The following is a 24,959-nucleotide window of genomic DNA, read 5'->3' as shown; positions in this document are numbered from 1 at the left end:
GAAATTGATTAAACTTTTTTCTCAATCTCATATTTTTCTCGATTGTTTGCTTGGGTCTAATCGTTCAATCAATAGTACTCCAGATGCAGTGCCTGCTGCATAGACTGAAGCACCAATAACATTTTCGTTCCAAGCTACGCTGCTAATCATGACTTCTTTGGGCATGTATGATGCTGGCACTGGACTTTCAACTTCTAATTTTTCGTAGTCACCTATTAAAGTAAGAGTATCGTCATTTGTATTATCTGCTTGAAATTTCCAGATTTTCAAAGGCAGCAGCGCCTTTCCTTTCCCTCTACTTGAAAGAAACTTTCTAGAGTAATTCATTATAACAATGTCACCAGCATTGGTACCGGTTAGCATGAATGGGTGTCCTAGAACTTCTGATAGTTTGCAAGCTGTAATATATGCGCTGAGTCTTAATGTTTCAGAAGCAGTATCTTGAAGAGACCGAAGGCTCAAGGTTTTGGCACTTTCAAGGTTTTGCGTTGTCACCAAAACGTCCTGAAGTAAATAGTTGTAGGTTGGTTTAATGTTTGATTTTTCATGTAATGGTGCATATATATCTTGTATTGGGTTGGCATCAAGGAATGCAACGCCTCGTGATGCTTGTCCGTTTATCAAGATCATGGAGTTTCTGTCGGTGGTAGTATTAGCGGCAGCAGGTGTTGTTGATGTTGCAGCGGCGGACGTTCTAATCGAAACGATACTAGATATGGGGCCAGGAGAAACAAACGTTTTATAATTGGGAGAACTATTACTAATATCATCATCATCATCATTATTATTATTATTATTACCATTATTATCATGTTGAGTCAAGAAAGGGAGCTCAAACTCCAAAATAAATCCATCAGCTGTGCCCGCTAACAACTTATTTGAACCATGGAATGCAAAACAAGTAATTCTGGAGACGTAATTGTTATTAGCTGGTAGTAGTGGGTCGTTTGAATAAAAGGATAACGAAGGTGTATTTATTCGTGAAAATTTAGGGAGAGTATGGGATATTTTGAGAATGCGAACGGTTCCATCCTTAAACACGCCAGCCAAGACCCCAATCACGTTGCCATCAGTGTAAAGCGGTGCCCATTGGATATCAGTGACGGCGCCAAAATTCAGGGTAACAAGTATTTTCTCTAGGGTGATTTCATCCAAGGATGCATTATACTTCCAAATTTGTATTGCCGATTCAAGTTTCTGGGCATGAAGATTTGAGAAAACGCTCAATTCCTTTGAAGTTGGCTGTAACGCAGCTAGCCCGCCATCTTTATTGATAACTGCAATAGCGAGATAAGAAGAATTATCATTGTTATTTTTGCTGTAATCTTTTGGAAGCCATTGCATTGAAGTTATGTGACCGCCTACCGCTATTACCGAAGCATTTCGGTTTGTTGATTTTTGCAAACCAACGGGCGAGTTTTGTTGTAGATGTAGTAAAGTCTTTTCTTTACCTACAACTGTCTCCAAGTTTAGACAAGTATTGAATCTGAAATTGATATAATTTTCATCCACAAGGGTAACTTCTAACTCGTGTAGCCGTACCAGTAATTCTTTTTCACCGATAAACAAGTGGTGTTTTGAAAAAAGCCAATAATGTTTGGCTAGCTCTTCATCAAGTATGAACAAGGTATTGCCCCAATCTTCCTTATACTGTTTGAGTATGGTATAGAATTTTGTATTGTGACCATAACTCAGAAGGAACTTACTCCTCAAATTGGCCTCTCTCGTAGGCTTAAACATGACAATCGAAGGAAAAGCGCAAACCACCAGACCACCAGAACAAAACAAACAAGAGATGAGAACCAAACAAGAACAAGAACAAGAGCTAAACAAGAACAAGAACCAAACAAGAACAAGAGCTAGTAAGATTTGAGTTTTTCGAGATGAGCATGCGCCATAGTTAACAAGGGAAAAAAGATTTTGTTTATAGAGAGGAAAATTCTGGGGCTTCTTTTACTTATGGGGTTTATTGGGGGGCATGAGAGATGACAAGTGATGAGTCTGATATGACGCAAACGAGCCATGAGGGCAAGAGCTTGAGTAGGGTAACTTCACCTGAGTCAAAGCAGCTGAGTAAACGAGAGCTTTTATTAGAAGATGACTTTTTCTCCTTGAGTGGCTCTTTTGAAAAAAGGAAGAAGAAGAAGCATAAGCATAAGCATCATGATGGAGCAATAGCGGCAACGGCAATTGGTAAGGATGTGGCAACCGCAAATGGCAAGGATGCGTCACCGGCAATTGGCAAGGATGTGGCAACGGCAATTGGCAAGGATGCGGCAACGGCAATTGGCAAGGATGTGTCACCGGTTACTACCTCGCAAGAGGATTTCAAAAGTGCCATGTCGAGCTTTAACGATGCACCTTTGCAAACACTGACTTTAGACGAGCCACCAACCAGCCAAGGACCAATTTTGGAGGAGTCATCAGATACAGGTCCAGCATTGAAGGAGCTGTCACAAGTGCTACTTATCGATAAGCAAAAGATCCTCAAAGAAATAGCGCTCAAAATAAAAGCAGCTGAAGAAAACAATCATCTCGGCCATCCAGCATTGGATGACTCGGACGAAGACGATTACAAGCCCAAGGAGCAAAACATACAAATACAAAACAAGCCTTTTAGTACAAATTCTTACACGTTTGATATTGCCAATGAAAAGAAAAGAAAATACATAATACGGGTATCGTCGAAACTTCCTGTACTTAATAATTCTCCTGTTCAAGTCGATCTAGGCTGTAAAGGAACAAAATCTTTTGGTAAGATCCTAAATGCAGCTTTGGATTTTTTCAAAAAGACGTATGCAAACCAACTATCTCCGGTTTTGCTCGATAGGTATGATGCTACGAAGAGCGCGTTGGTATGGGTCGAAGGAAGAACTGTGATACATCTGTTCTTTACGCCAAGAACATTACGAATACCGCTACCGGGAGGCATGTTCAACCCCTTATTGGATAAGGTCGAAAACATAACACCAACCTTGTTGCACGTTTTTCTAATACCTAAAGACAATGCCAGCAATTTTCTAAATGTTTACCCAGAGTTCATGACCCACAGTGTGGAACCTGTAGCTAATGAGCTCACTGAAACACAAGTTGAAGAGGCTGAGGCTGATGCCGAAAATATAAGTAGTGAGGATGAAGATATTTCTGAAATGGCCATACCACTTCCCGAAACAATCTCAATCGACGATAATGATAATGTGTTTGCAGTGGGTCTAAAGGGGAAGGACAATAAACGAATAATGTGTAATGTTACACCAGAGACAAAATTGAAAAACTTGCTTTTGTTTTATTTGAAAACTAAAGGTATCGACGCAGCAAGTATAGACATGTCGCATGCTAAGTTGATTTTTGACGATGAGGAAATGAATTTGGATGATACAGTTGGAAACACAGAACTAGAGGAGGATTTTGAGATACAAATAGTACTATAAAATTTGACACTATCGAGCGAAGCGACACCGACATTGACACCGACACCGACACTATCGAGCGAAGCGAGATAGTGGAGTAGCACATTGACTAGCTGTCACCGTGACTATCGAGCCAAGCGAGATAGTGAAGCAGCACATTGACTAGCTGTCACCGTGACTATCGAGCCAACCGAGATAGTGAAGCAGCACATTGACTAGCTGTCACTAACACGCTACTGACACACTTTGCTGATTCAACTGATTAAAATGTATTATTATTAAATGAATTGATGATTTTTTTGTAAAGCAAAAAACACTGGTTTAACATTGAACCAACAAACCGGCACGAGCCTTACCCAGTAAGTCATTATCACCTTCTCTTCCACTCCCCTTCCACTCCCCTTGCACTCCCCTTGCACTCCCTTTGCACTCCCCTTGCACCACCTCTTGCCCATTTCGTTCCAAGACACTCATGCGCTACCAATATCACATTTGGAAAAAAGTTGATGCAGTAAACCTCAGTTATATAATAATTGGAATAGTATTGATAGTGAGTATACATTACAGTTGGCGAGAAAGGACAGGTTTCTAAGTACATGTGTTTTTGCAGACCATGAACAATGACGAGCCAGTGTCGAGTTCAGAGAAAGACTTAATTGACAAGGTAATCAATGAGACAGAATGCGATTTGCAACTGGTTTTGGAATGGCTACGTCAAACATATCCTGATAATTCAGCTTTACATATTGTTGCTTTGCAACAGGTGCAAATGGCTTTATCACAGCGTCTGGTGTTGAAAATAAAAAACCTTTCGTGTTTACATATTTTGGTCTGTGAATTTTTGAAGCTAGTTTCTGGTGAAAATTATCAAGTGAAGGTGAATGAAAAGGAGGAGGAGGAGTCAAAATTGGTGTATCAGTTCCGCGAGTTGATTATTTCACTATTTGCAGTTGGGTGCGATAACAAGAGCTTTAAAATGCTATTTAAAGCTTTATACGCAGGTTCTAATGCTTTGGTCAAGTATGCTATTCTTAAATTATTGCTTCACATTTGTGCAAATTCCACTTACTACCCCTTTTTGGTCATCTCGCATCAGGTGAACTTCCCATTTGACAATCGAATCAAAGATTCATTCACCATTTATTTTTGGTTTCGATTAGAGAACATTGTTGATTACGATGTGCCGATAACGATCTTCACTTTAGCAAGTTCAGATCCCCTGAATAAACACACGAGTACAACTTTTACATTGCAAATAATCAACGCAGAGCAAGTTGTTGTTGAAATAAGAAATATAAGGACAAAGTCTCGCTCACAGTTTTCATTTAATTACCTTGTTGATGCAGCTGCTCCCGATCTGCTTACACAAATTGCTCTAATTTATAATAAGACAACGTTGAGTTTATTTGTGAATGGACAATATAGCGAAAGCATGCCGTGCACCGAGCTATGCCATGAATCAATAAATTGGAACAAGATTTCTCTAGGAAGCAATGGCCCAGCAGGAAACAATCCTGATTTAATTATTAGAAATATTACCTTACTCAATTCATGCTTGAGTGCGGAGTGGATATTAGTTCTTTTCAATTTCGGTCCAAGTTATAATTGGGACTTTAAAGATATTGAGAAAGAGTCTGTGAAAAGTCTAGTCAATCGATTAGGAAACAAGGAATTATTCGAAACAACAAAAGTCTTGGCATCTTTTCATCAAAAACGCAGTAACCAAGCTTCTAACCAACTTTATCATCATCATCGGATTCGAAAGGGAGGAAGAACGAGTTCTCCAAATGGGAAAAAAGAAGCTGACTTGCAGAATAAACTCACAAATAAGAATTTTGTGGTTGACTCATTGAGCAGAATAAAAGAAGAATCTGTGTTGTACGATAGTAATGATTTTCTTCGGCACGCGATGAATCGAAGAGGAGGGAAACAACAACAACAACAGCAACAACAACACCTCGCAAAAGACATTTTGACCAAGAATTTAATTGTTCATTTTACATACTCCATGTACCAAGCTATTGACGCGGCTGGTGGAGTATTTGTGATTTTGGAGGTTTTACACCAATGTGCAAATATCTCGGACGTGAAACTTAGGGATTCAATAATGCTTTTGGGTTTGAAATTATTGTTTAATATTTTGGAGCACGACTGGAGGTTAAGAATTGATTTTGAGACTTTCAATGGCTATAGCTTGCTTTCCATGTTACTATTCAAATACAAAAAAGTTAATCCTTCATTGGTGTTTAACCCGCTTGAAAATTGCACAAAGTCTGTAAATGGAGATGGGGATGGGGATGTCGCTTTAAATCTGGAAGGGGAGGAGGAAAAGATCAGTGTGTTGGATGTTTTGTTAAGCTTTTCCGGATTCGATATGACAAACCCTTACGAGTCAGCAATACTAAATCGTGATTGTTATCGTTTTTTGATCTTGAACTTTAATTTGTTCTATGGAAGCTCATGCTTTGAATTTTTGCTATACCACATTCAAAGTTTATTGACCAGCTCCAAATTTAGAGAGCACAACTTACTGGAACTTTACAAAATGAAACTCTTGAAAAAATTGCTCCATTTTTTAAAAATGCTGAATATTCGAGATAGTGATTTGCCAAAGAGCTGGAAAGAACAGTTGTCTCAAACTCTTGCTGCAATACTAACATTAGATCCATCAGGCGAAGCTATTCTTCTTGTGTCGTCTTATGTTATCCTTGCCTTGTTCAACGAAGAAAGCTCAACAGAATGCGGGATCATAGCGTTGCAAGCACTAACAGACTACATTTTGGATCCGCAAACCCCAACCAAAACATTGAGAAAATTTACACGCTCAATAACTATACATTGGATCTTACTTTTGTTTGAGCTGGATATGGAGCCTGTGGTTAACTGTGGTGTCATGCTTTTAATCTGTTTATTGAGATTGCTTGGTCCTCATGTTGTAAAACAGTTTTTTTCACAGAACCATGGGCTTGAAGTTTTAACTCTGGCACTCAAATCATGGTGGCGTAGTGATAAGATTTTACTTTCAGTATTTTTGGGTGCCTATTCTTCTTCAAGTTTAGATGTTGCTATTCGAAACCAAGATCAATGTCATCATCATCATCATCCCCATTTTCTTCTTCATCATCCTCATCATCAACGAATCTCCACCAATGAACAATTGACTAATAATATCACAATGCGGGAAATTTTATTGTTACTGAACAATCTAGTTTTAAACTCAATGTATGAACTAAGTTCATCATCAGGTAAATTGATGAGCAATCCGCCTTCACCTTGGAATGAACACTTTAATCAAGAACAGCTGTCCTTAGTCTATGACGTTGTTCGTCTGATTGGGCAATACATCACTTGGCTCAAAGATTATGGAGTTGTTAAAAAAATGTTTAATGTAAAGGACTTTATGCAGGGTCTTGTTGAATTGTTGGGATATCTCAAGTTGAGCATACTGTGGTATGGAGATGGTGATGTAGAGGCGAGTATCAAGAACTTGTATGAAAGGTTGATTTCATTGATATGTGATGATTATTACCTTTTCAGTTTATTTTCAACCCAATTTCTAGCTTCAGTTAGGGACATGAGTGATTTTACAAGGAAAGTCTTGTTTGATCTAGTTATTCCGGAAGTTTTCAAGCAGGTCAACGAAAAGATTACAGATCCAAACTCTGTTTCTGTTATTGATGACAAACTTTTTGTTAACAACATATCGGAGTTGTTAGCAATGTATAATATAGAGTTTTTGCATGAGGGTTATTTTGTATCGCTCAATAGTTTACGGATATACACTTTGTGTTTATTGTCGATTGTGGAAACAGGAGCAGTGGGTGCCAAATTAAAACAAATATTAGGAGAATCTGTGGTAACCCTTTCATTGCGCTTAGCACGGGATGCTGAAGTTAGTAATGCAAAGGAAAACAATTTGACTTCCTTTCTAAGGGAACTTTTATACAGGCAACTAGTGGTTATGCGAAAGGATGTGCTTAGTAATGGTCAAATTGCAGTATTGATAAAATTGTTACTTGGTGTATTGTTAGCACAGGGGGGAAATGAAACTGATAAAACTGATTTGGAAGCTACTTTTAGCTTCCTTAGGACTATTTACTTGATTCGACAAGACGACTTTCCCAATATCATAGGCCTCTTGAAGTGTGATGTGTCTTTGTTGAGTGATTTTTTTATAAATTTAACACTGAAAAATGATCACGAAACAATGTTAAAGTTAAAAAAGTATCCACCGTTTGTTAAAAGCATACTCAAAGGCTTTCAAGTTCTCAAACAGGAGGACGCGGAGAGGGAATTTATGTATGTGACAAACATGATTCGGGTTACTCTTCATAACGGCGGAAAGTTGGGTCAGATGAATAGTATTTATACCAAAAGCTTTGATAAGGATTGTCAAACAATACAAAGTCAGATTGTGAATGCTGAGCTAGTTAACTACAACAGAATCGAGCAAGATCGCAAGGATAATGCTACGCATAATGCAGAATTGTTTCACACTTGGAAATCCAACACAAGCAGGCTTTTTTTCGACGATGACTACCCAGAAGTTGACTTTGTGTTGGACTATATAGAAAACGACCATCGAATACGAAAACGTTTAGTTGTGGAAGATTTATTAGCTGACGCTGAAAAACTAGCTTACGGCAGCGATGTGCCACTAAAAGAAATTACACATGCTGTTGAGTCGCACAATGAATATGATTATGCTATTCTATCCCTGAATCTAAATACACTTAGTTTGTCGACGACGACGACTGCCAATAACGGAAGTAGTAGCCAAGAGGACTGTGGATTTCGATCAGACGTGCCAGACCATTCGTCTGATCCCGAAGAAGTGCAAGAAAACACTTTTGAGGACAGGAATAGAAGGGTGACTCGGAGCTTGTACGTGGGGGATCGAATCGTGTCTTTATGGAATGTAAGCCAAATTAACGGCCTAATACCGATTGAGAGCTTGATGATTTTGGGTGATAGTCACTTGTATTTAATTGAAAACTATTTTCATGGAGAAGATGGCAATGTAATTGATGTGAGTGATGCTCCAACAAATATGAGAGATCCCATATTGCAGCTTGTTAATTCCCAATCAAGAAGCAATAATGAACATAAACTTACTTTGCATAGATCAAAGAGCTGGAGTTTGAAAAAGTTGAGTGCTGTTTCAAAGAGGCAGTTTCTCTTACGAGATAATGCATTTGAGATGTTCTTTAGCGATGGCGCTAGTGTGTTGGTAACATGTATGTCTGCTAAAGAACGAAACCTCATATTTTCCAAGCTCAAAGCACTTGTAACTGGACAGGGAATCAGTTATGAGCTTGCACAAGCGTTGTCATCCAACTCCACTTTGGTTTCCGAGGGAAGCATTTCTTCCAAACTAGTATCTGCATTCTCCAACGCAACTTCAAACAATATGTCGTATTTGTCTGCTACAAAAAAGTGGAAAATGGGCGAAATATCCAATCTTTATTATCTAATGATTATTAACACTTTGGCAGGCCGAACGTTTAATGACTTGACGCAGTATCCGGTATTTCCTTGGGTAATTGCCGACATGTTTTCGCTTAGAAACCTAAACAGTTTAGGTTTTTGGAAAGCTCTAAATAGTTAGCCCATGGGCGCTCAGACAAGTCAAAGAGCGGTACAATTTAAAGAACGTTATGAAGCTTTGAGCAGTTTGAATGATGAGAATGCTCCTGCTTTCCATTACGGTACACACTACTCCTCCGCAATGATTGTCACCTCATTTTTGATTCGATTAAAACCATTTGTTCACTCATTTTTGCTTTTGCAAGGCGGCAAATTTGACCATGCTGATCGATTATTCAACTCTATAGAGAAGGCTTGGATTTCAGCGTCAAGGGATAATACTACGGATGTTAGGGAATTGACTCCCGAGTTTTTTTATTTGCCTGAGTTTTTGAAGAATTCAAATCATTTTGATTTCGGAACGTTACAGAATGGACAATGTGTTAATGACGTTGAGCTTCCGCCTTGGGCTCACAACGATCCTCAGATTTTCATTGCAAAGAATCGCGAAGCATTAGAGAGTCCTTATGTTTCGGCAAACTTGCACTCGTGGATAGATTTAATATTTGGGTACAAACAAGATGGTGCAGAGGCTGTGGATGCTTTAAACGTTTTTCACCATTACTCATATAATGGTGGTATCGACTTGGATCACGTTGAAAATGAAGTAGAAAAACGAGCAGCCATTGGAATGATTAATAATTTTGGTCAAACTCCAAAGAAGGTCTTTTTCAAACCGCATATAATGAGGGAAGTTTTGAATTTGCCAAATTATTACTTAACTGTATTGCCGCAAGGAAAAATGCCTTTATTGGTTTTTGAGTCAAAATTAAATGCACCGGTTGTTAAATTGGAGCTAAGTTCAACAGATAGATTCAGATGGGTAGGACGACAAAGTTGCGTTTCTTGTGAAGACAAATTGTTGATTAGAAAATCAGAAAGGTCAAATAAAGGAGGAGGCTCGTTGAGAGTCAATGATAAACTATTTATTGATATTCATCCTTGTGACATATCCACTGTGCTTCAAGTCGGCAACGGTACTTTTCTTACTGGGACCGAGAGTGGTTTGATAAGCGTGTGGGAGTATATTACGACACCTTCAATTTCTTTAGTTCATCGCTCAACATTAAGAGGCCACTTTTCATCTATTACTGAAGTTGTGTTTAGCAAAAGCTTTAAAATCGGTGTTAGTATTGATGAGGATGGATTAGCAATTGTTTGGGACTTTGCAAGATTCACTTTTATTCGTAGGTTGATTGCTGCTGCTACTGATACTATAGAATCAAGCTTCATTGCCATTTCTAATGATACAGGCAATATTGCAAGCATTATCAAACACAAGTCTTGTTATAGTACTGTCTTGCGGGTTTTCAGCATGAATGGAGAGGAAATGTTGAGCCACAAATTAGCTAATATTAAAGGACGTACAATAATAGCCTTTGGAACTACGGACTTTCCTTTCCACCCAGGTAACCCAAACCACACAAATACTGGTAACAATGCCTATTGGTCCAATGAGCTTATCGCAATTGCTCATCAAAAGAGCATTGAGGTATTTGAAGTAGTGAGTTCCTCGAGTTGGAAATTGAAACTTTTACAAAGAATAAAGCTTGAGAGCATAAGTGGCGAGATTACAGCATTGAAGCTATTCAAATGCTCCGAGGTAGACAGTGATGATCGTTTGATTAGAGGTGTCTTAAAACTCGTAGTAGGTACCTCATCGGGACAGGTATATACTTTGTAAAAAAAAAAAAAAACAAAGACTAAAAAGACAAGGAAGTAAGGATGCAATCAAACCCATATAAAATCTACTCCTGGTGGATACGTAGTGCAATATGGGAGAAGAGAAAGCGCCTTACGTGTATAAGATTTGTCAATCAATATATATGTAGTATACAGTACGAAACTTATCTTACTGTTTTATGTGCTTGGATTCATGTATCAAAGCAAGTTTTGGTTGTTTTTTGGAGCAACTCATAAAACAAACAAGCGTGATTGACATTCCAACAAATACAGTAATCTCAGTGACCTCAGCAGGCTCAAAAATATGATACTTTTGCGGCATTCTATAGTGCTTTAGCCGCAGTTGTTATCTTTTTTGATTCAATTGAAAATCCCGAAATCTCACATAAATGTATGCATTATTGTTGTATAAGAGGTCTACTTGCTCTATTCCTTAAAGGTACTGCTTCATAGTGAAAATTTCAATTTTAATGTAAAAACTTCAGATGCAACAATGCAACAATAGAATACTAAATAAATATTGTAGACTTATTTAGGCATTGAAAAAGACGATTTCCAAGATCCATTCATGGTCCATGAGAAATCATTATTTCAGCGTCTCCTTTTCACAGATGACCCACTTTTCTTTGTTGCTGTCAGCTCCCCTGTATTAACTATAGTTGGTGGTTCTAGTGCACTGCTTCTCACTACTTTTTCCTCACTTGCTTGCAATCCTTTCCCGTTCAACTCAGCTGCTAATTCAGGATTTACATACTGCAAGATGTATGGTGCTGCCATTATTGCCATACACACGACAAAAATGACTGTGTATGTTGTATTCTTGAATATAAACCCAAAGGGGCTGTTTATCACCATATCGGCAAGTGATTGACCTGTTTTTGGGTAAAACTGCTTGACTTGTTTAAACTTAATTTTGAGTGGTTTGACCTTACTCACCTCGATTGCCGATGTTATGTTATACGTTTCTTCGCCTAATGGGTCTTGATAAGCAGTTATAGTATCTCGATCAACTCTGACTCTATATCTATTGTGTACAAAGGTAAAATCGTATGAAGATATCACCAACTCGTACTCCCCAATGGCCAAATCTTCAAACTTGAATTGATAATCTTTGCTCACCACAGCTGTAACCTGTTTAAAATCAGCTTGTTTCTTGTCATCATTGAGACTGTATAGATCTACTTTGAACCGTTGTGGATAATTATCGATATTCGGCACTATACGTATCGAGTCTTTTGGTAAATCAATAGTCACTTGTTCAGGAATACCCTCAATGACACCTTTGAATCCAATTGCAGAGACAACCGCAATACAATAATATAATATAAATACAACAACACTTTTCATAGTGAAGAGCTCCCTTGTCAAGTTTTCCTTATTGCTCTGTGTAAATGCCTTTAAGAACTTATCACCATTCATCATATACAATAAAAATTAGCACAATAAAATTTCCCCCTGTTTTGCGCGTCATCGATTGAGAGACAAAAGGAAGAAAAAAAATTCAAATCAAAATCCAACACTTCTTCTTCTTCTTCTTCTTCTTCTTCTTCTTCTTCTCTATTGTACATGTATGTGTATTATTGTAGGGTGACAATTAGCGGAATGACTTTATTTGTTATTCCCACAATCTCTACGGTTGTCGCTCTCTACAACGCATACTATAGTAATACTAGTTGTTTTTTAAAAGAGAAAAAGTTTTTCTTTTTCCATTTTAAAAATAGTTAGTCAAGGAAATTACGGGCGTGGTTGGGTTGTGAAGTATTCACAAGAGTTCCCAACTGGGCATTCTAGTCTCCGAACATTAAGTCACTATCGAGCGCCACTATCGTCGCTGTGATAGCTCGCTGTGATAGCTCGCTGTGATAGCTCGCTGTGATTCGAGCAGAGCGAGATAGTGGAGCAGCACTGACTATTGACACTATCGAGCGCCACTATCGAGCAGAGCGAGATAGTTGAGCAGCACTGACTAATGACACTATCGAGCGACACTATCGAGCAGAACGAGATAGTTGAGCAGCACTGACTAATGACACTATCGAGCAGCATTGACTCCGCTCGATAGCGTCGATAGTGTTGCTATAAAGAGCTGCTCGATAGCGTCGATAGTGTTGCTATAAAGAGCTGCTCGATAGCGTCGATAGTGTTGCTATAAAGAGCTGCTCGATAGCGTCGATAGTGTTACTATTAAGGGCTGCTCCACTATCTCGCTCCGCTCGATAGTGTCGCTCGATAGTGTCGTTTATCCCTTTTGTCTATTAACATTTACACTACATGAGCCCCATCGATCATAGCAGTATAAGCCGGTAGCAATTGATACTAGTCCGATCATCTGCTCTGTTGTAATCCTTTGCCAATGTCGGCCATTAGAACCATCAGCATAACCCAAAGTAAACACTATACTCACGGTTATCAAAACAATTCTTTTCAATACTGATGCGATGGAATAAGATAATGCTGGCATAGATCCCAAAAGATGAAATGCTAAAAGCGTTTGTAAAAAATGTGACAAGCTGTTTAGTAGTATAAGCATCAATATTGTTACCAATCCATATGAAGAAGATGTGCTGCTGACTGGTTGGTTTAAACTAAGGTCTGTATTGAATTGTAAGTACATCTTGGGTAATTCGTTCATAACGAAACCTCCAATCGAAAAAAAGGATCCAATTAAGGAACAGTAAAAGACAATTGTCATTTTGTCAGGTTTGGCAATTTTGTCGAGCTCAAATTTGTAGATAAAATATGCAAAGGGGTTGTAAATATTGGTGTTGTTTTGGGAAACAGTAGCGGCGTAACTTGGTGATAGATTTTGTTGTTGTTGTTGTGTTGATGGCGATGGCGCCAGCGCCAAATGAAAACTCTCCTTCATCTCATCTAAGGTCAAATCCGACGTTGAATACGGTAGTTTTATTGAGTTATTTCTTTGTCTCGCATAAAGAAATTTACTCATTGTATTTGCATTGTTCAAATTACTCTTGGTGTTTGAAAACAATAGCTGTGGCAGTTTTTCAACGTTGAAAGCAGATACTGGGGTTGATGGTGGCACGGGATTTGTATTCAAGACCAAAGACACAGGGTTACGTGGCTGACCATCATTGCCCCATGTAATTAATTGTTTCCCGTAAATGTTCTGCGCTGCAAACACAACTGTGCTCAAGAGGCACAAGGCAATCCCCTTTACTTGCTTAGCGTCTAATTCGTCATTATGCTTTTGCTCGTTACTGTCTAATAACTGTGTTAAACTAGCAGGATTGTTGTTTCTCACTGAATCAGATATAATGATCAATATAACTCCAAATAATAAAGGCGCCAAAGAGAAGTAGGTGACTACTGGAAACTCCACTCGATATATAGTTCGGTATCCAATAACAATTAGCAAGGGACTCAATGCTTTGATGCTTGAGATTGTAGGCAATGGAATCAAGGAGGTGGCACTAAGCGAAAAGAATTTACCCGTAAACTGGAATAAACCAAGCGGGAAAATCTTCAAAAGTACCCGTAACGATATAATAGGAATTGACTGTTGGCCAGATTCGGGAAGACTACCGGGAGGGAACTGGTTTGCAAAAGAAGGGAAATATTTTGATATAACAAGGACAGAAAACGCCAAAGTTGCACCTAAAACAAATTGACATTGAGATAGGAACAATGGGTAAGTGAATTTAACTAATATAAGCTTCGTTAGTTGCGAAGTGATGGATGACACCGTGTACCACAAAAGACAGGTTAGAACTACTTTGATAGATACTGGTGATGTGATCTCATTCATTCGGAAGAGCCATCCCATTTACCTTTCCCTAAAAATAACGGCTAATAGAATCCCGTCACCCTGGTGAGATATATGGATGGATGATGTTTTTTGTTGGTTATTATTGTCAATGATAAAGAGATAAAGACAACAATAATAATATTCCGAGCAAAAGTTCTAGATGTTCTAAATTCCACTTGTAATTTGCCAGCTGATAAGACAAGGAAGGCTGTGTCAAAGGATTTCTCTAATATTATCAACTAGTACCGGCTTTTTCTTATTTTCCTTTCGGTATAGATTCCGGAGAAAAAAAAGTTACCGGGTCGGTTCTTTAGCCGACTTTTTTTTTTTTTTTTTTTCACTTGGTTGCGAAATTTTTCAATTGATGGCCGACATTTCTTTGTTACTGTTGATCAAAGTCGTTTGAAACCAACTAGCACCATTATGTGATTAGAGTTGTGATATGTGATTAGAGTCGTGATATGTAGTTAGCAACATGTAGTGATACTCTAGCTAACATTTACTTTGGCTTTTCCATATTCACATACTTGTTTTGGCTCTTTGGGTTTGTTTTTCTTTTTGCAAAATTTTTTTTATAGAAATAGCTGCAAAAAAAGTTGCAAAAAAAATGGCAAAAGGCTGCAAAAAAGGTTGCAAGAGTTACAAAAAGCGGGAAGAAGATTTCAAACTTTCTAAAGAGTATCAAGGAAATCACAGCAAATGTCTCATGTATATAATCAAATTTACTTTTTCCCTAAACAAAAAAGAAGATTTCAATAACTACTCATTAGAAGCCAATTTAGACTTATGAAAGTCTTGTGTTTTCATATGTTTCTTATCATAACTTGGACTAGGGTTAGTCCACCCCTCTGTTTCTGATCTACACGCATTATCCTTGACCCAATGAGCAAAAGGGTAATTTGGTTGTGTTTTCAAGGGGGTTTCATCAGTAATGATTCCCAACTTTTTTTGTCTCTCAACTAATGAGTCCAAATATGGTGCTAAGTAATCTCTAAATCTTTCAAAGTTTTTGTACTTTATGATATCTTTAGGACCTTCATAAAGGATTTTCCTAAGAATTGAAGGAATCATTGGCTCATCCTTCATCTCGTCTATAGAGTAAAAAACAGGGTGATTAGTGAAAATGATGGCATCTGATCTTGGTAAACGTCTCAAAGTTTGTCTTTCCACACGCACACAAAACTTGCGGAAATCTGTTTCCTTCAACTCAGAATCCACATTTGGGTTAACTTCAGGAACTTGAAAAACATTGTTCACTCTAAGTTTTGTGTCCCAAGTAATATAGAAACTTGCTCTTTCAACTGGATCTTCAGGTCTCATTTTGTCAAACCATCTTTCCATCGACTTCTTCAATTTCGTTTCATAATACGGAACAACACTATGAATGGCATCAAGATGTTTGCCTATTTTTTGATCAACTCTAAAAGAACCTCCAGGGTATGACACCGCTGCAGCAACAAGGTAATGCAAGTTATCTTTTGGGCTCTTCAATACAACAAAAATATCTTCCTTAGCCATCTTCGATACAAATATTAATGGATGCTGTTTTAACGGTAAAGTCATGTCCAAAACCTCTTGTGTCAATTCATTCCTAAATATCTTTCCCTGCGTAGCCCAGTCGCCATCTTTTAAAAGGGTGAATAACAAGGGATACCTTTTGACCATATGGTCGCTTACCATTTCCATCAACTCCTTACATGCATCATAACCTTCGGGCAACCAATCATAATTTTCCTTTCCATACTTTAATCTGATCCTTTTCCTCTCTTCAATATAGTGGTGATAGTACTTATCCATATCAAGCCAGTGATTTAAGTCTAATTTGAAAATAGACATAGTCTGATGATATGGCCACCTAAAAGGCCTCCAAGGTCTATCGTCATACGTTTTAACCTCCTCAGGAGTAATCATCAATGGCGTGGGTTCTTGGATTGACTCATTGCTGCCGTAAACTCCTTTATTTGTCTCTACTTTCACCTTGGACGATGATGAAAGCGTTCTTTCTTTATCTCTTATTGGACTCTTGTTACCGACAAAATACTTTTTGATAATAACAATGCCCTGGTTGAAGGATAAAAACAAGACCAAAACTAAACCACTAACAAATACCAACAATTGAATCATTGTAAAATCTTATATTCTATCCAAGATGTTTCTCTATAGAGTAAAGAGAAAACTAAACTAAACTACAAAAAAAAAACAACAACAACAACAACGAAAGATGCTTATATATATAGGCTCAGATAGAAAGAAGGATCCAACAAGGATCCAACAATCAAATCAAGTAAAAATAAAAATACACCCATAATATTTCCTCATACCTTATCTCAAGTGGTGTTGATAAGTGATTAAACTATCCCATTATAAAAAACTCTTTAGTACATTTTCTTTTTTTTTGCAATCAGTGTTGATATGCAGTACTGGAACATGTACACCAAATTAGGTAAAAAATTCCCATATCTTCTTTTAATAGAAGAGGGGGGGAGAAAGAGGGAGGGAAAGGCATTCACCAGGAGAACTACCTTTTAATTCTAGGTTGTGCTGATGGTGACTTGTTCAAACGGTATACGGAATAAGTTACCGTTACCTTGCTCCCCACTGAAAAGATAGAGCGAAGGGAGGGGTTGATGGGTCTTTTTCTTCTTTCCCTTGTACCAATAGTTCTATACATCACTCACTTATTGGTAAGAAAGTCTTTAGGCAACTACCTTTCCAGTGAAAAAGTCTTTTCTATACAACTAGCTTCTTTTTTTTTTTTTTATTGTCATTCAGCTCCAATGGATTGTTTGAATTTGTATATTACTGCGTCCCTATCATAATCATCGACACAAGCTTCAAGCTTTGTGACCAACTGCCCTACTAGCACCTCCAACCAATGCTGTAATTTTTCTTGATCGCTGTAATACTGGATAGTTAAAAATTGGTTAAAATTAATGTCATCGATTATGGAGCCCTCTATTAGTCTGCAACGTTCACTCCTTATCAAATCTTGATAAACATGTTTATACTTTGAATGTACTATTGTTGGCATGTTCATACCGGTTACCTTGTTAATTTTCCTTTTGAATCTCCGGTCATAAAACAATTCAAAAACTGTTTCCCTCACCGAACCAGTTAGTCGCGAGTTTGTCAATATTCGATTCAAATGAAAAGTGTAAATTTCATGACCAAATACGCCATGATTCTTCAATACCTCGCCCACAGGTAAAATGCTGGTCATTCCTATTCTTGTAAAAAATTTATCAGCAATTTGGTTATTTACTAGTAATAGTCTTTTAATTGTTGAGTCAAAATTGACTTGAGGAGGACTCGCATCCCCAGTGAAATCATATTCCCAAAAGTTTCCAGTAAACAACCTTCCCAATCTGAACTCCAATGTGGCGCTGATATAAGAAGTTATTAACGATTTCTCCAAGTCGCCTTGGTAATTCGAGACTTCCCTTAAAATAGCTCTACCAAGCTCTTGGCAAGACTCTTTACTTGCCAAATAACCAATCTTTACAATATTTTGGTATCCGAGTTTGACAAGTAAAATACTCAAAAGATGATTTTTATTAGACAATAGTTTGGCAATCGGTAAAGTGATTTGTTGCTCAACGTTTAAATAAGTCAACAACGACAAAGCTAGTCTATAGTATTGCGACTCGCGTTCTTTTGAAATCTCTTCGCAATTCACCTGACTAAGCTGTCTTTGAATGTTCAAGCTTGGTGCTTTATCAATAGCATAATCAAAAATTTTGTTCCTTTCCAACAATTGTTCAGTTAGCTCAATAAAAAAGTCCTCTATTAAGTGCTGATCGAGCTGGGATGCCACTTCAACAAACCTCCCGAACAAGTGACGGCACCACATTTGCTTTTGCTCTTCAGATAAACAGCCAAATAACTGATTAAACTGTGCAACGGATATTTCTTGTAAAGCTTGAAGAGTACTCTTTGTGGTGTCCTTTGGAAAAAGACTTCTTGTATCTACTATATGTGTTAAAAGACCTGCACTCTTAACCACAAACATTTTGAATGCAGGGCTCATGAAAAACCAAAAAATGGCCTTGATGTGTTTCACTCGCATGTGGCAATTCTTGAAGTTGACCAAATACTCCTCTTTGGCCATTTGCATAAAATAAACAAATGACAAGTTTCCAAAAAGTTCAAAACTTCGAATAATTGCTTTTACCCCACGGCCCTTGTGTTTGCATCTACGACTAAACTGATGGTGAAGATAATATTTATTCAATAGCAAAATTTTGTTGATCAAATTATTATTCACCAACGGTAGGCTGATCTTGTAAGGTGAATATTCTTCTGGGCTTCTGTTCTTGACAACGGGTAAATCAAAGTCAGCGAATTTAATTGTGTTTGTTAAACATATCTTATCAGCAAAGGAAACCTCCATCTCTAAATCTTCATGCACAACTTGTAATACCGGCAACCCATAGTTTTGATAGTCCTGTAGCAAAAGTTTTCCATATGAGGCCATATAATCCCGCGTGTTTAACGTGGTTATCGTGTCTCGGACATCTGACAACGAAATACTTGACTTCAAGCCATGGAGAATATTGTATCTTTTTATATTTTTGTCTATGCTTAAAGTGGCAAACCGTGCAAGCAATGACGTATCGACTATTGGCACTTCTGTCTGCTTCAAAAGCTTTTTGAATTCATGTATAGTCTTTGGAGTTCGCTTCGAAGATGATGATTTGCCTTGAGCAAAGTTTGCCAAACTTGTTACAAAGTGTTTTGACAATTTCCCATTGATTAAAACCGTTGCTCCTAAATATTGAAGAATGATATTCTTATAATGAGCTTCATTTTGTATACTTTTTTGAACAAACATCCTAACTTTAGGAGTAAAAGCCAAGAGTAGCCCCGAAGCATGAAAAATGGATGAGTATTTTAGTACCTTTGGTGTACCAAGTCCGTGTATACCCCAGTAGTGGTTCAACGCAGCTTCACCAATATATGCCAATTTTTTCAAAAGTGAAGCAACTGCTTTAGAGTTGTGCTTTATTTTGATAAATTCGTGCTCAGTTCCTTGCATTTGAAGTTCCTCTATATTACCGCATAGTATAATTGGATTGAATCTCGTTCGCTTATTCAACTTATCAAACTCAAGCAACTCATTGTAAAACTCATCTTCTTTTTCGTACTCCATTCCAGAAGAAAATAGTACATTCTTCACAATGAGTTCGTCAGTGTTGGAAATGGATAATATGGCATTGAGCTGGTCCAAAACACAACTATTTTTTTCAACTATTTTCAGAAATTGACCTTCCGCCTCCACTTTTGCTTCCACTTCGACTTCTTCTTTTGCGTCGGCACTTGAAACGTTTGCTTTCCTTTCTTTAATCAAGGCAATTTGCTCATACTCTCGAGTTTTTGGTTTCAGTTTCAATTTCAAACTAATCAAATGATCAATTCTCTTGTATTGATCGTTATAAATTGGATCTCCCAAACCAGGAAATAATAGGTTAATTGCTACATGAATAGTACTTCTAGATGTATAAGTATTAAGCAGCCGTTCAATATTTCTGCTTCTTAGCGACAACAATCTTTTCAGCTTCAACAAGATAGTACATTGCAGTCTATTCATAAATAGTTTCAATGAAAAAAATAGTTGTACTACAAAAGCAAAATGAGAATAAAAAAGATGAGAGATGAAATGATCAAGAACAAGTTCCTAAAGCCCATGATAGTTTTAGAGCAAAGCCATGAAAGATCCGTAGTAGATCCAATGAGAGTTTCAATACAGATATACTTACTTTACTATTTTTTGGTGTATATTTATAGCATTACACGGTAAACTTTGTCCCTCTTGTTTGAAATTATACTAAAATACATTTTTGTAATGATGAAAAATAATTGTGGATTACACGTAATTGTGAGTGGGAAGGAGTAGGTAGGTAGATGGGTAGATGTATGTGTGGGTGAGTGTGTGTGTGTGAGTGTGGTTGATGTATGAGTTTGTTGTGCATACACAAACTATAATCTTCTACCTCTTCTACCACCTTTTCTTCTAGTAGAATCAGATGGAACTGGTGTAACATCTTCGATTCTTCCAATTCTTAAACCTGATCTTGCCAAGGCTCTCAAAGCAGACTGACCACCTGGACCTGGAGTTTTGGTCTTGGTACCTCCAGTAGCTCTTAATTTGATGTGAACGGCAGTGATACCAACTTCTTTACATTTAGCAGCAACATCTTGTGCAGCCAACATCGCAGCGTATGGAGAAGATTCGTCTCTGTCAGCCTTGACTTTCATACCACCAGTAACTCTGGCAATGGTTTCTTTTCCTGATAAATCAGTGACATGTACAAATGTATCGTTGAATGAGGCAAAGATTCTTGCAACACCAAAAACTTGGGAACGATCTAAATATATGGGTTAGTATAGAAATAAAAGTAGAAATTGAGAATAACTGAGATGATTTGAAATGAATGGGTCTCCTTCCTCCTCGCAAACAAGCATAGCTCCCGCATCCCCCACAAACAAGCATAGTTCCCACAAACAAGCATAGCGCCCGCATCTTTATTAGCCCTCCCGTGTGTTGGCTGCTTTCAGAATAAGGGTCTAGTCCAAGTAAGTTTATCTGTCTGAAATTTAAAACCCACAGACTCGATAAAAGACCCATTCTGGCAGACAAACCCGTAAGTCACTACTGATCATTTAAATTTCAACTATCAAGAAAGATGTTTCCGTTTGGTCTCTATTCCTTCCTATTTCAGGTCCCCAAAGAGCGATTTTCTGTGACTTATCATATAGATTCATTCATTCATTCTCTCATATCTTATGGTAAAAACATACCAGCTGACATATTTGGCGTTTATTTGAGTATTCCTAGTATCTAATGAATGGGAGTCTCCACTAGTATAGATTAAAATTTCACTCACTTTTTTTCAAAGGGCTCTGAGAGATTCGCAGTGGAGCGCACTGAAAAAAAAAATTGGAACAAAATGAAACCGGGAAAAAAGGTGTGTCACGAGATATATATAGTGTATAGGGCTATGACCTACTTTGCGCGAAACTTTACAGACATAACAGATACGATACTTTTATCTTGCAGTAAAGGACAGAGATATAGGGCAGAGATATAGGGCAGAGGGCTAAATGACAGAGGGCTAAATGACAGAGGAGGAGAGAGTTATGATAATCTAATATATGGACAAAATTGAATAGCAGTAATCCAATTAGTTTACCATGATTTGTAGTGATGGATAATGATGTGGTTATTATTACAAATGTATATTATGGCCCTTACTTCTTTCGTCTCCCTTCTTTTAATAAACAAAACCTAAAATCTTACCCGAAACATGCTTTCTTCTGGCTTCTTCGTGATCCATGATACCAGCCGAAGTAGTTAAGATAACGTAACCGAATTGTCTAGCTGGTAATAAGTTATCAGTCCATCTTTCGATATCTCCAATCTTGACGTTGAATCTTGGTGAGATAACACCACATTTGTTCAATCTACCATTTAACTGAACAACAATCTTACCTGATCTGTGGTCATCGATATATTCAAACTCTCCAATATAACCGTGTTTCTGCATAACAGTCAAAAATCTGATAATAACTTTTGATGATGGTCTAAGAAGCACTTGTCTCTTACCGGTTTTTTCGGCATTATTAATGGCATTTAAAGCATCTGCTAAGACTGAAGTTCTAGTCATGTTTAATGTATATACTGGTGTTTATTACTAGTTAACTAGGTCAAAGTAAAATGTGAAAAAAAAAAAAGATTCCTCTAACAAGCTCTCTCTTCTCCTCTCTCTCTCTCTCTCTCTCCCTCTCTTTTTTTTTTTTTCAAATTTTTCAGTCTCCTTCATACAAAGAGAAAAGAAAAGAAAGAAAAAAAAAAAAAAACCTCTTTTTGGCTCTTCATTGGTCACGTGCTTTTTCCTTTTTTTTTTCGCCAGAAGAAAAAAACGTTTTGGAATTTTTCATTTTTTTCCCAAGGTTTGAAAATTTTCTCTCCTTAGTGAAGAGTATAATTTATTGAATCATTAACAATGCCTGTATGTATTTGAGGCCGTGTGTGAGAGGGCAAGAGGGATAGAAGAAGCAGACACTAGCAAGCGAGCGAAGCGAGATATTGTTACCCGAGCGAGCGAAGCGAGATATTGTCACTCGAGCGAGCGAAGCGAGATATTGTCACTCGAGCGAGCGAAGCGAGATATTGTCACTCGAGCGAGCGAAGCGAGATATTGTCACTCGAGCGAGCGAAGCGAGATATTGTCACTCGAGCGAGCGAAGCGAGATATTGTCACTCGACAGTGTCACACTGTTACTAGTCATTGCTGCTCCACTATGAGAGGAGAAGGGAAAAAGAGGGAGGACATGTGTTTGCATGAGGGAGAGTTACATTTACCCCATGTAACTCATTTTCAACACTGTATCAGCGACAATCAGTGTGTTCCATTATCGAGCAAAGCGAGAAACACTAATGAGCAAAGCGAGAAAGTGTTGTAACAAGCTAGCAACTGTTGTTAGTTAGTGCTGCTCGATAGTGTCGATAGTGTCGCTCGATAGTGTCTACAAAATGGTGCTCCACTATCTCGCTCTGCTCGATAGTGTCGATAGTGTCGATAGTGTCAATAGTGTCGATATTCTAATACTAACATCACTTTTAGTCTCAAAAATCATTCAGGACAAAGCAAAAATTGGCTAAAGCTCAAAAACAAAACAGACCATTACCTCAGTGGATCCGTCTTAGAACTGATAACAAAATCAGATACAATGCCAAGAGAAGACACTGGAGAAGAACTAAGTTGGGTATCTAATCTTTTTTTGAAAAGAACAAAGTTGGGTATCTAATCTCGATTCGAGAAGAACTAAGTTGGAAATGTAATCTCCATTTTAGAGGAACTAAGCTGAGTATCTAATCCCCCCTTTTTTTCATCTTGTTTTAAAATTTATCGGTTGTCGTTGCTAAGAGAGCTCTGCTCAGTTGTATAAATTTTTTTTAATAAAGATCAAGCATTTCTTACATTTGATGTAGTAATCTTCAAGGCGACACTATCGAGCAGAGCGAGATAGTGGAGCACACCAGCTGCCACCAACATCATCGACACTATCGAGCACAGCGAGATGTGAAGCGCACCAGCTGTAACCGACATCATCGACACTATCGAGCAGAGCGAGATAGTGGAGCACACCAGCTGCCACCAACATCATCGACACTATCGAGCACAGCGAGATGTGAAGCGCACCAGCTGTAACCGACATCATCGACACTATCGAGCAGAGCGAGATAGTGGAGCACACCAGCTGCCACCAACATCATCGACACTATCGAGCACAGCGAGATGTGAAGCGCACCAGCTGTAACCGACATCATCGACACTATCGAGCAGAGCGAGATAGTGGAGCACACCAGCTGCCACCAACATCATCGCCACTATCTCGCTGTGCTCGATAGTGTGGCACACCAGCTTGAGCACACCAGCTGCCACCGACACTATCAGCCACATATTTTTTAACCTTATTAGAGAAATGTGGCGAGTTGGAGGCCATACTGATGTCCTCTTTAGATTCAACGACACTATCGACACTATCGAGCAGAGCGAGATAGTGGAGCAGTAATCTCGCTTTACTCGATAGTGAAGCAACAGCTTGTAGCTTGTTACAACACTATCTCGCTCTGCTCGATAGTGTTGCTCGATAGTGTTGCTCAATAGTGTTGCTCAATAGTGTTGTTCGATATTATGGCGAGTCTATTTTTTATATCACTAATACAATTCATATTACTTTTGGGTGTGTTGAAAATAGTATAACTTTCAAATTGAATATAGTTTAATATCGATATAGCCATGTTATAGGCAATCACAACCTCTCTATGAAATCTCACTTCTTACACTTCCTCTTCAAAAACCGTCTCGATTGGCTTCTCCATAAACGCAGCATGACCACCAATCCCAACAATACTCAGTCCAATTAACCACATCAAAGTTGAAATGGGACTGGCCAAGAATCCCAAGGGTACAGCAACAATCAATAATCCAGTATACAACTGTGAAGTGTTTACTCTACCAAATGGAGTCACCAAATCTTCACCGCCCAACTTGTTAATACCATATACTCCCAAAATAACAAAAGCCAAAACAAACAATAATAGCAAATTAGTAACCAAAGCATAAACACTCAAAATCATCACAATAGTAATATAGTTGGCTGAGAAATATCCTAAATTATAACTAACTCTTTGTTGGATTTCACCAAAGTTGCTTGGTTTAGAAATGCGGCGAAAGTCAAAAAATTCCTGTGGTGAACGCAATTTGGAAACAGTTTGGTGGACTGAAGCAAACTCAGACTTGAGCCTCTCAATACTGAATCGTTCGGTGACATTGCTGAATTGCTATAGAACAAGAAGAAACAACATGTTAGTATAAAAAAAACAAAAAGAAACAGACTAGACAAATCTAGTGTCAAAAAAGGAGGAGGGCAAAATGGTGAAATATCGGGTACTTACTGCCAAGTTCAAATATTGCGACATTGTAAACAGGGGGGGGGGGGGGGGGGGG

At 38.1% G+C, this 24,959-nt stretch overlaps 9 protein-coding genes across 9 annotated transcripts in view; 2 read left to right on the top strand and 7 right to left on the bottom strand. All coding sequences in view use genetic code 12, as the record gives it.

The window, feature by feature from the left end:
• Window positions 1-27: 27 nt before the first annotated feature.
• Window positions 28-1,740, bottom strand: KGF56_004558 (transcription factor TFIIIC subunit; the record flags this gene model as incomplete). Its single annotated transcript, XM_049326010.1, has 1 exon — window positions 28-1,740. One exon carries the CDS (start codon window positions 1,738-1,740, stop codon window positions 28-30), a length of 1,713 nt encoding a protein of 570 aa, XP_049178424.1.
• Window positions 1,741-1,985: 245 nt separating this feature from the next.
• Window positions 1,986-3,431, top strand: KGF56_004557 (uncharacterized protein; the record flags this gene model as incomplete). The annotated part of the gene is made up of 1 exon (XM_049326009.1): window positions 1,986-3,431. The coding sequence occupies one exon, from the start codon at window positions 1,986-1,988 to the stop codon at window positions 3,429-3,431; it is 1,446 nt and encodes a 481-aa protein (XP_049178423.1).
• A 592-nt stretch (window positions 3,432-4,023) lies between these two features.
• Window positions 4,024-10,680, top strand: BPH1 (Bph1p; the record flags this gene model as incomplete). The annotated part of the gene is made up of 2 exons (XM_049326008.1): window positions 4,024-8,937; window positions 9,019-10,680. The coding sequence occupies 2 exons, from the start codon at window positions 4,024-4,026 to the stop codon at window positions 10,678-10,680; spliced, it is 6,576 nt and encodes a 2,191-aa protein (XP_049178422.1).
• Window positions 10,681-11,270: 590 nt separating this feature from the next.
• On the bottom strand, window positions 11,271-12,101 carry KGF56_004555 (uncharacterized protein; the record flags this gene model as incomplete). The annotated part of the gene is made up of 1 exon (XM_049326007.1): window positions 11,271-12,101. One exon carries the CDS (start codon window positions 12,099-12,101, stop codon window positions 11,271-11,273), a length of 831 nt encoding a protein of 276 aa, XP_049178421.1.
• Window positions 12,102-12,918: 817 nt separating this feature from the next.
• Window positions 12,919-14,445, bottom strand: KGF56_004554 (uncharacterized protein; the record flags this gene model as incomplete). Its single annotated transcript, XM_049326006.1, has 1 exon — window positions 12,919-14,445. The coding sequence occupies one exon, from the start codon at window positions 14,443-14,445 to the stop codon at window positions 12,919-12,921; it is 1,527 nt and encodes a 508-aa protein (XP_049178420.1).
• A 759-nt stretch (window positions 14,446-15,204) lies between these two features.
• KGF56_004553 (uncharacterized protein) lies at window positions 15,205-16,569 on the bottom strand (the record flags this gene model as incomplete). Its single annotated transcript, XM_049326005.1, has 1 exon — window positions 15,205-16,569. The coding sequence occupies one exon, from the start codon at window positions 16,567-16,569 to the stop codon at window positions 15,205-15,207; it is 1,365 nt and encodes a 454-aa protein (XP_049178419.1).
• Window positions 16,570-17,209: 640 nt separating this feature from the next.
• Window positions 17,210-20,032, bottom strand: KGF56_004552 (uncharacterized protein; the record flags this gene model as incomplete). Its single annotated transcript, XM_049326003.1, has 1 exon — window positions 17,210-20,032. One exon carries the CDS (start codon window positions 20,030-20,032, stop codon window positions 17,210-17,212), a length of 2,823 nt encoding a protein of 940 aa, XP_049178418.1.
• Window positions 20,033-20,421: 389 nt separating this feature from the next.
• KGF56_004551 (40S ribosomal uS8 domain-containing protein) lies at window positions 20,422-22,109 on the bottom strand (the record flags this gene model as incomplete). The annotated part of the gene is made up of 2 exons (XM_049326002.1): window positions 20,422-20,810; window positions 21,743-22,109. 2 exons carry the CDS (start codon window positions 22,107-22,109, stop codon window positions 20,422-20,424), a joined length of 756 nt encoding a protein of 251 aa, XP_049178417.1.
• Window positions 22,110-23,781: 1,672 nt separating this feature from the next.
• The window catches only part of KGF56_004550 (uncharacterized protein), a gene marked incomplete at both ends in the record, with an annotated part of 3,359 nt that continues 2,181 nt past the window's right edge, over window positions 23,782-24,959 (bottom strand). The window contains 2 exons of the mRNA XM_049326001.1: window positions 23,782-24,057; window positions 24,359-24,793. Coding sequence (XP_049178416.1) covers window positions 23,782-24,057; window positions 24,359-24,793 — 711 coding nt within the window. The remainder of the gene's footprint in view (window positions 24,058-24,358; window positions 24,794-24,959) is intronic.

This window comes from Candida oxycetoniae, assembly GCF_023343755.2.
Source record: "Candida oxycetoniae strain CBS 10844 chromosome Unknown scaffold12, whole genome shotgun sequence".
Taxonomy (NCBI): Eukaryota; Fungi; Ascomycota; class Pichiomycetes; order Serinales; family Debaryomycetaceae; genus Lodderomyces; species Lodderomyces oxycetoniae.
Note: the sequence above shows the minus strand (reverse complement) of the source record. Positions and strands in the feature narration are given on the sequence as shown.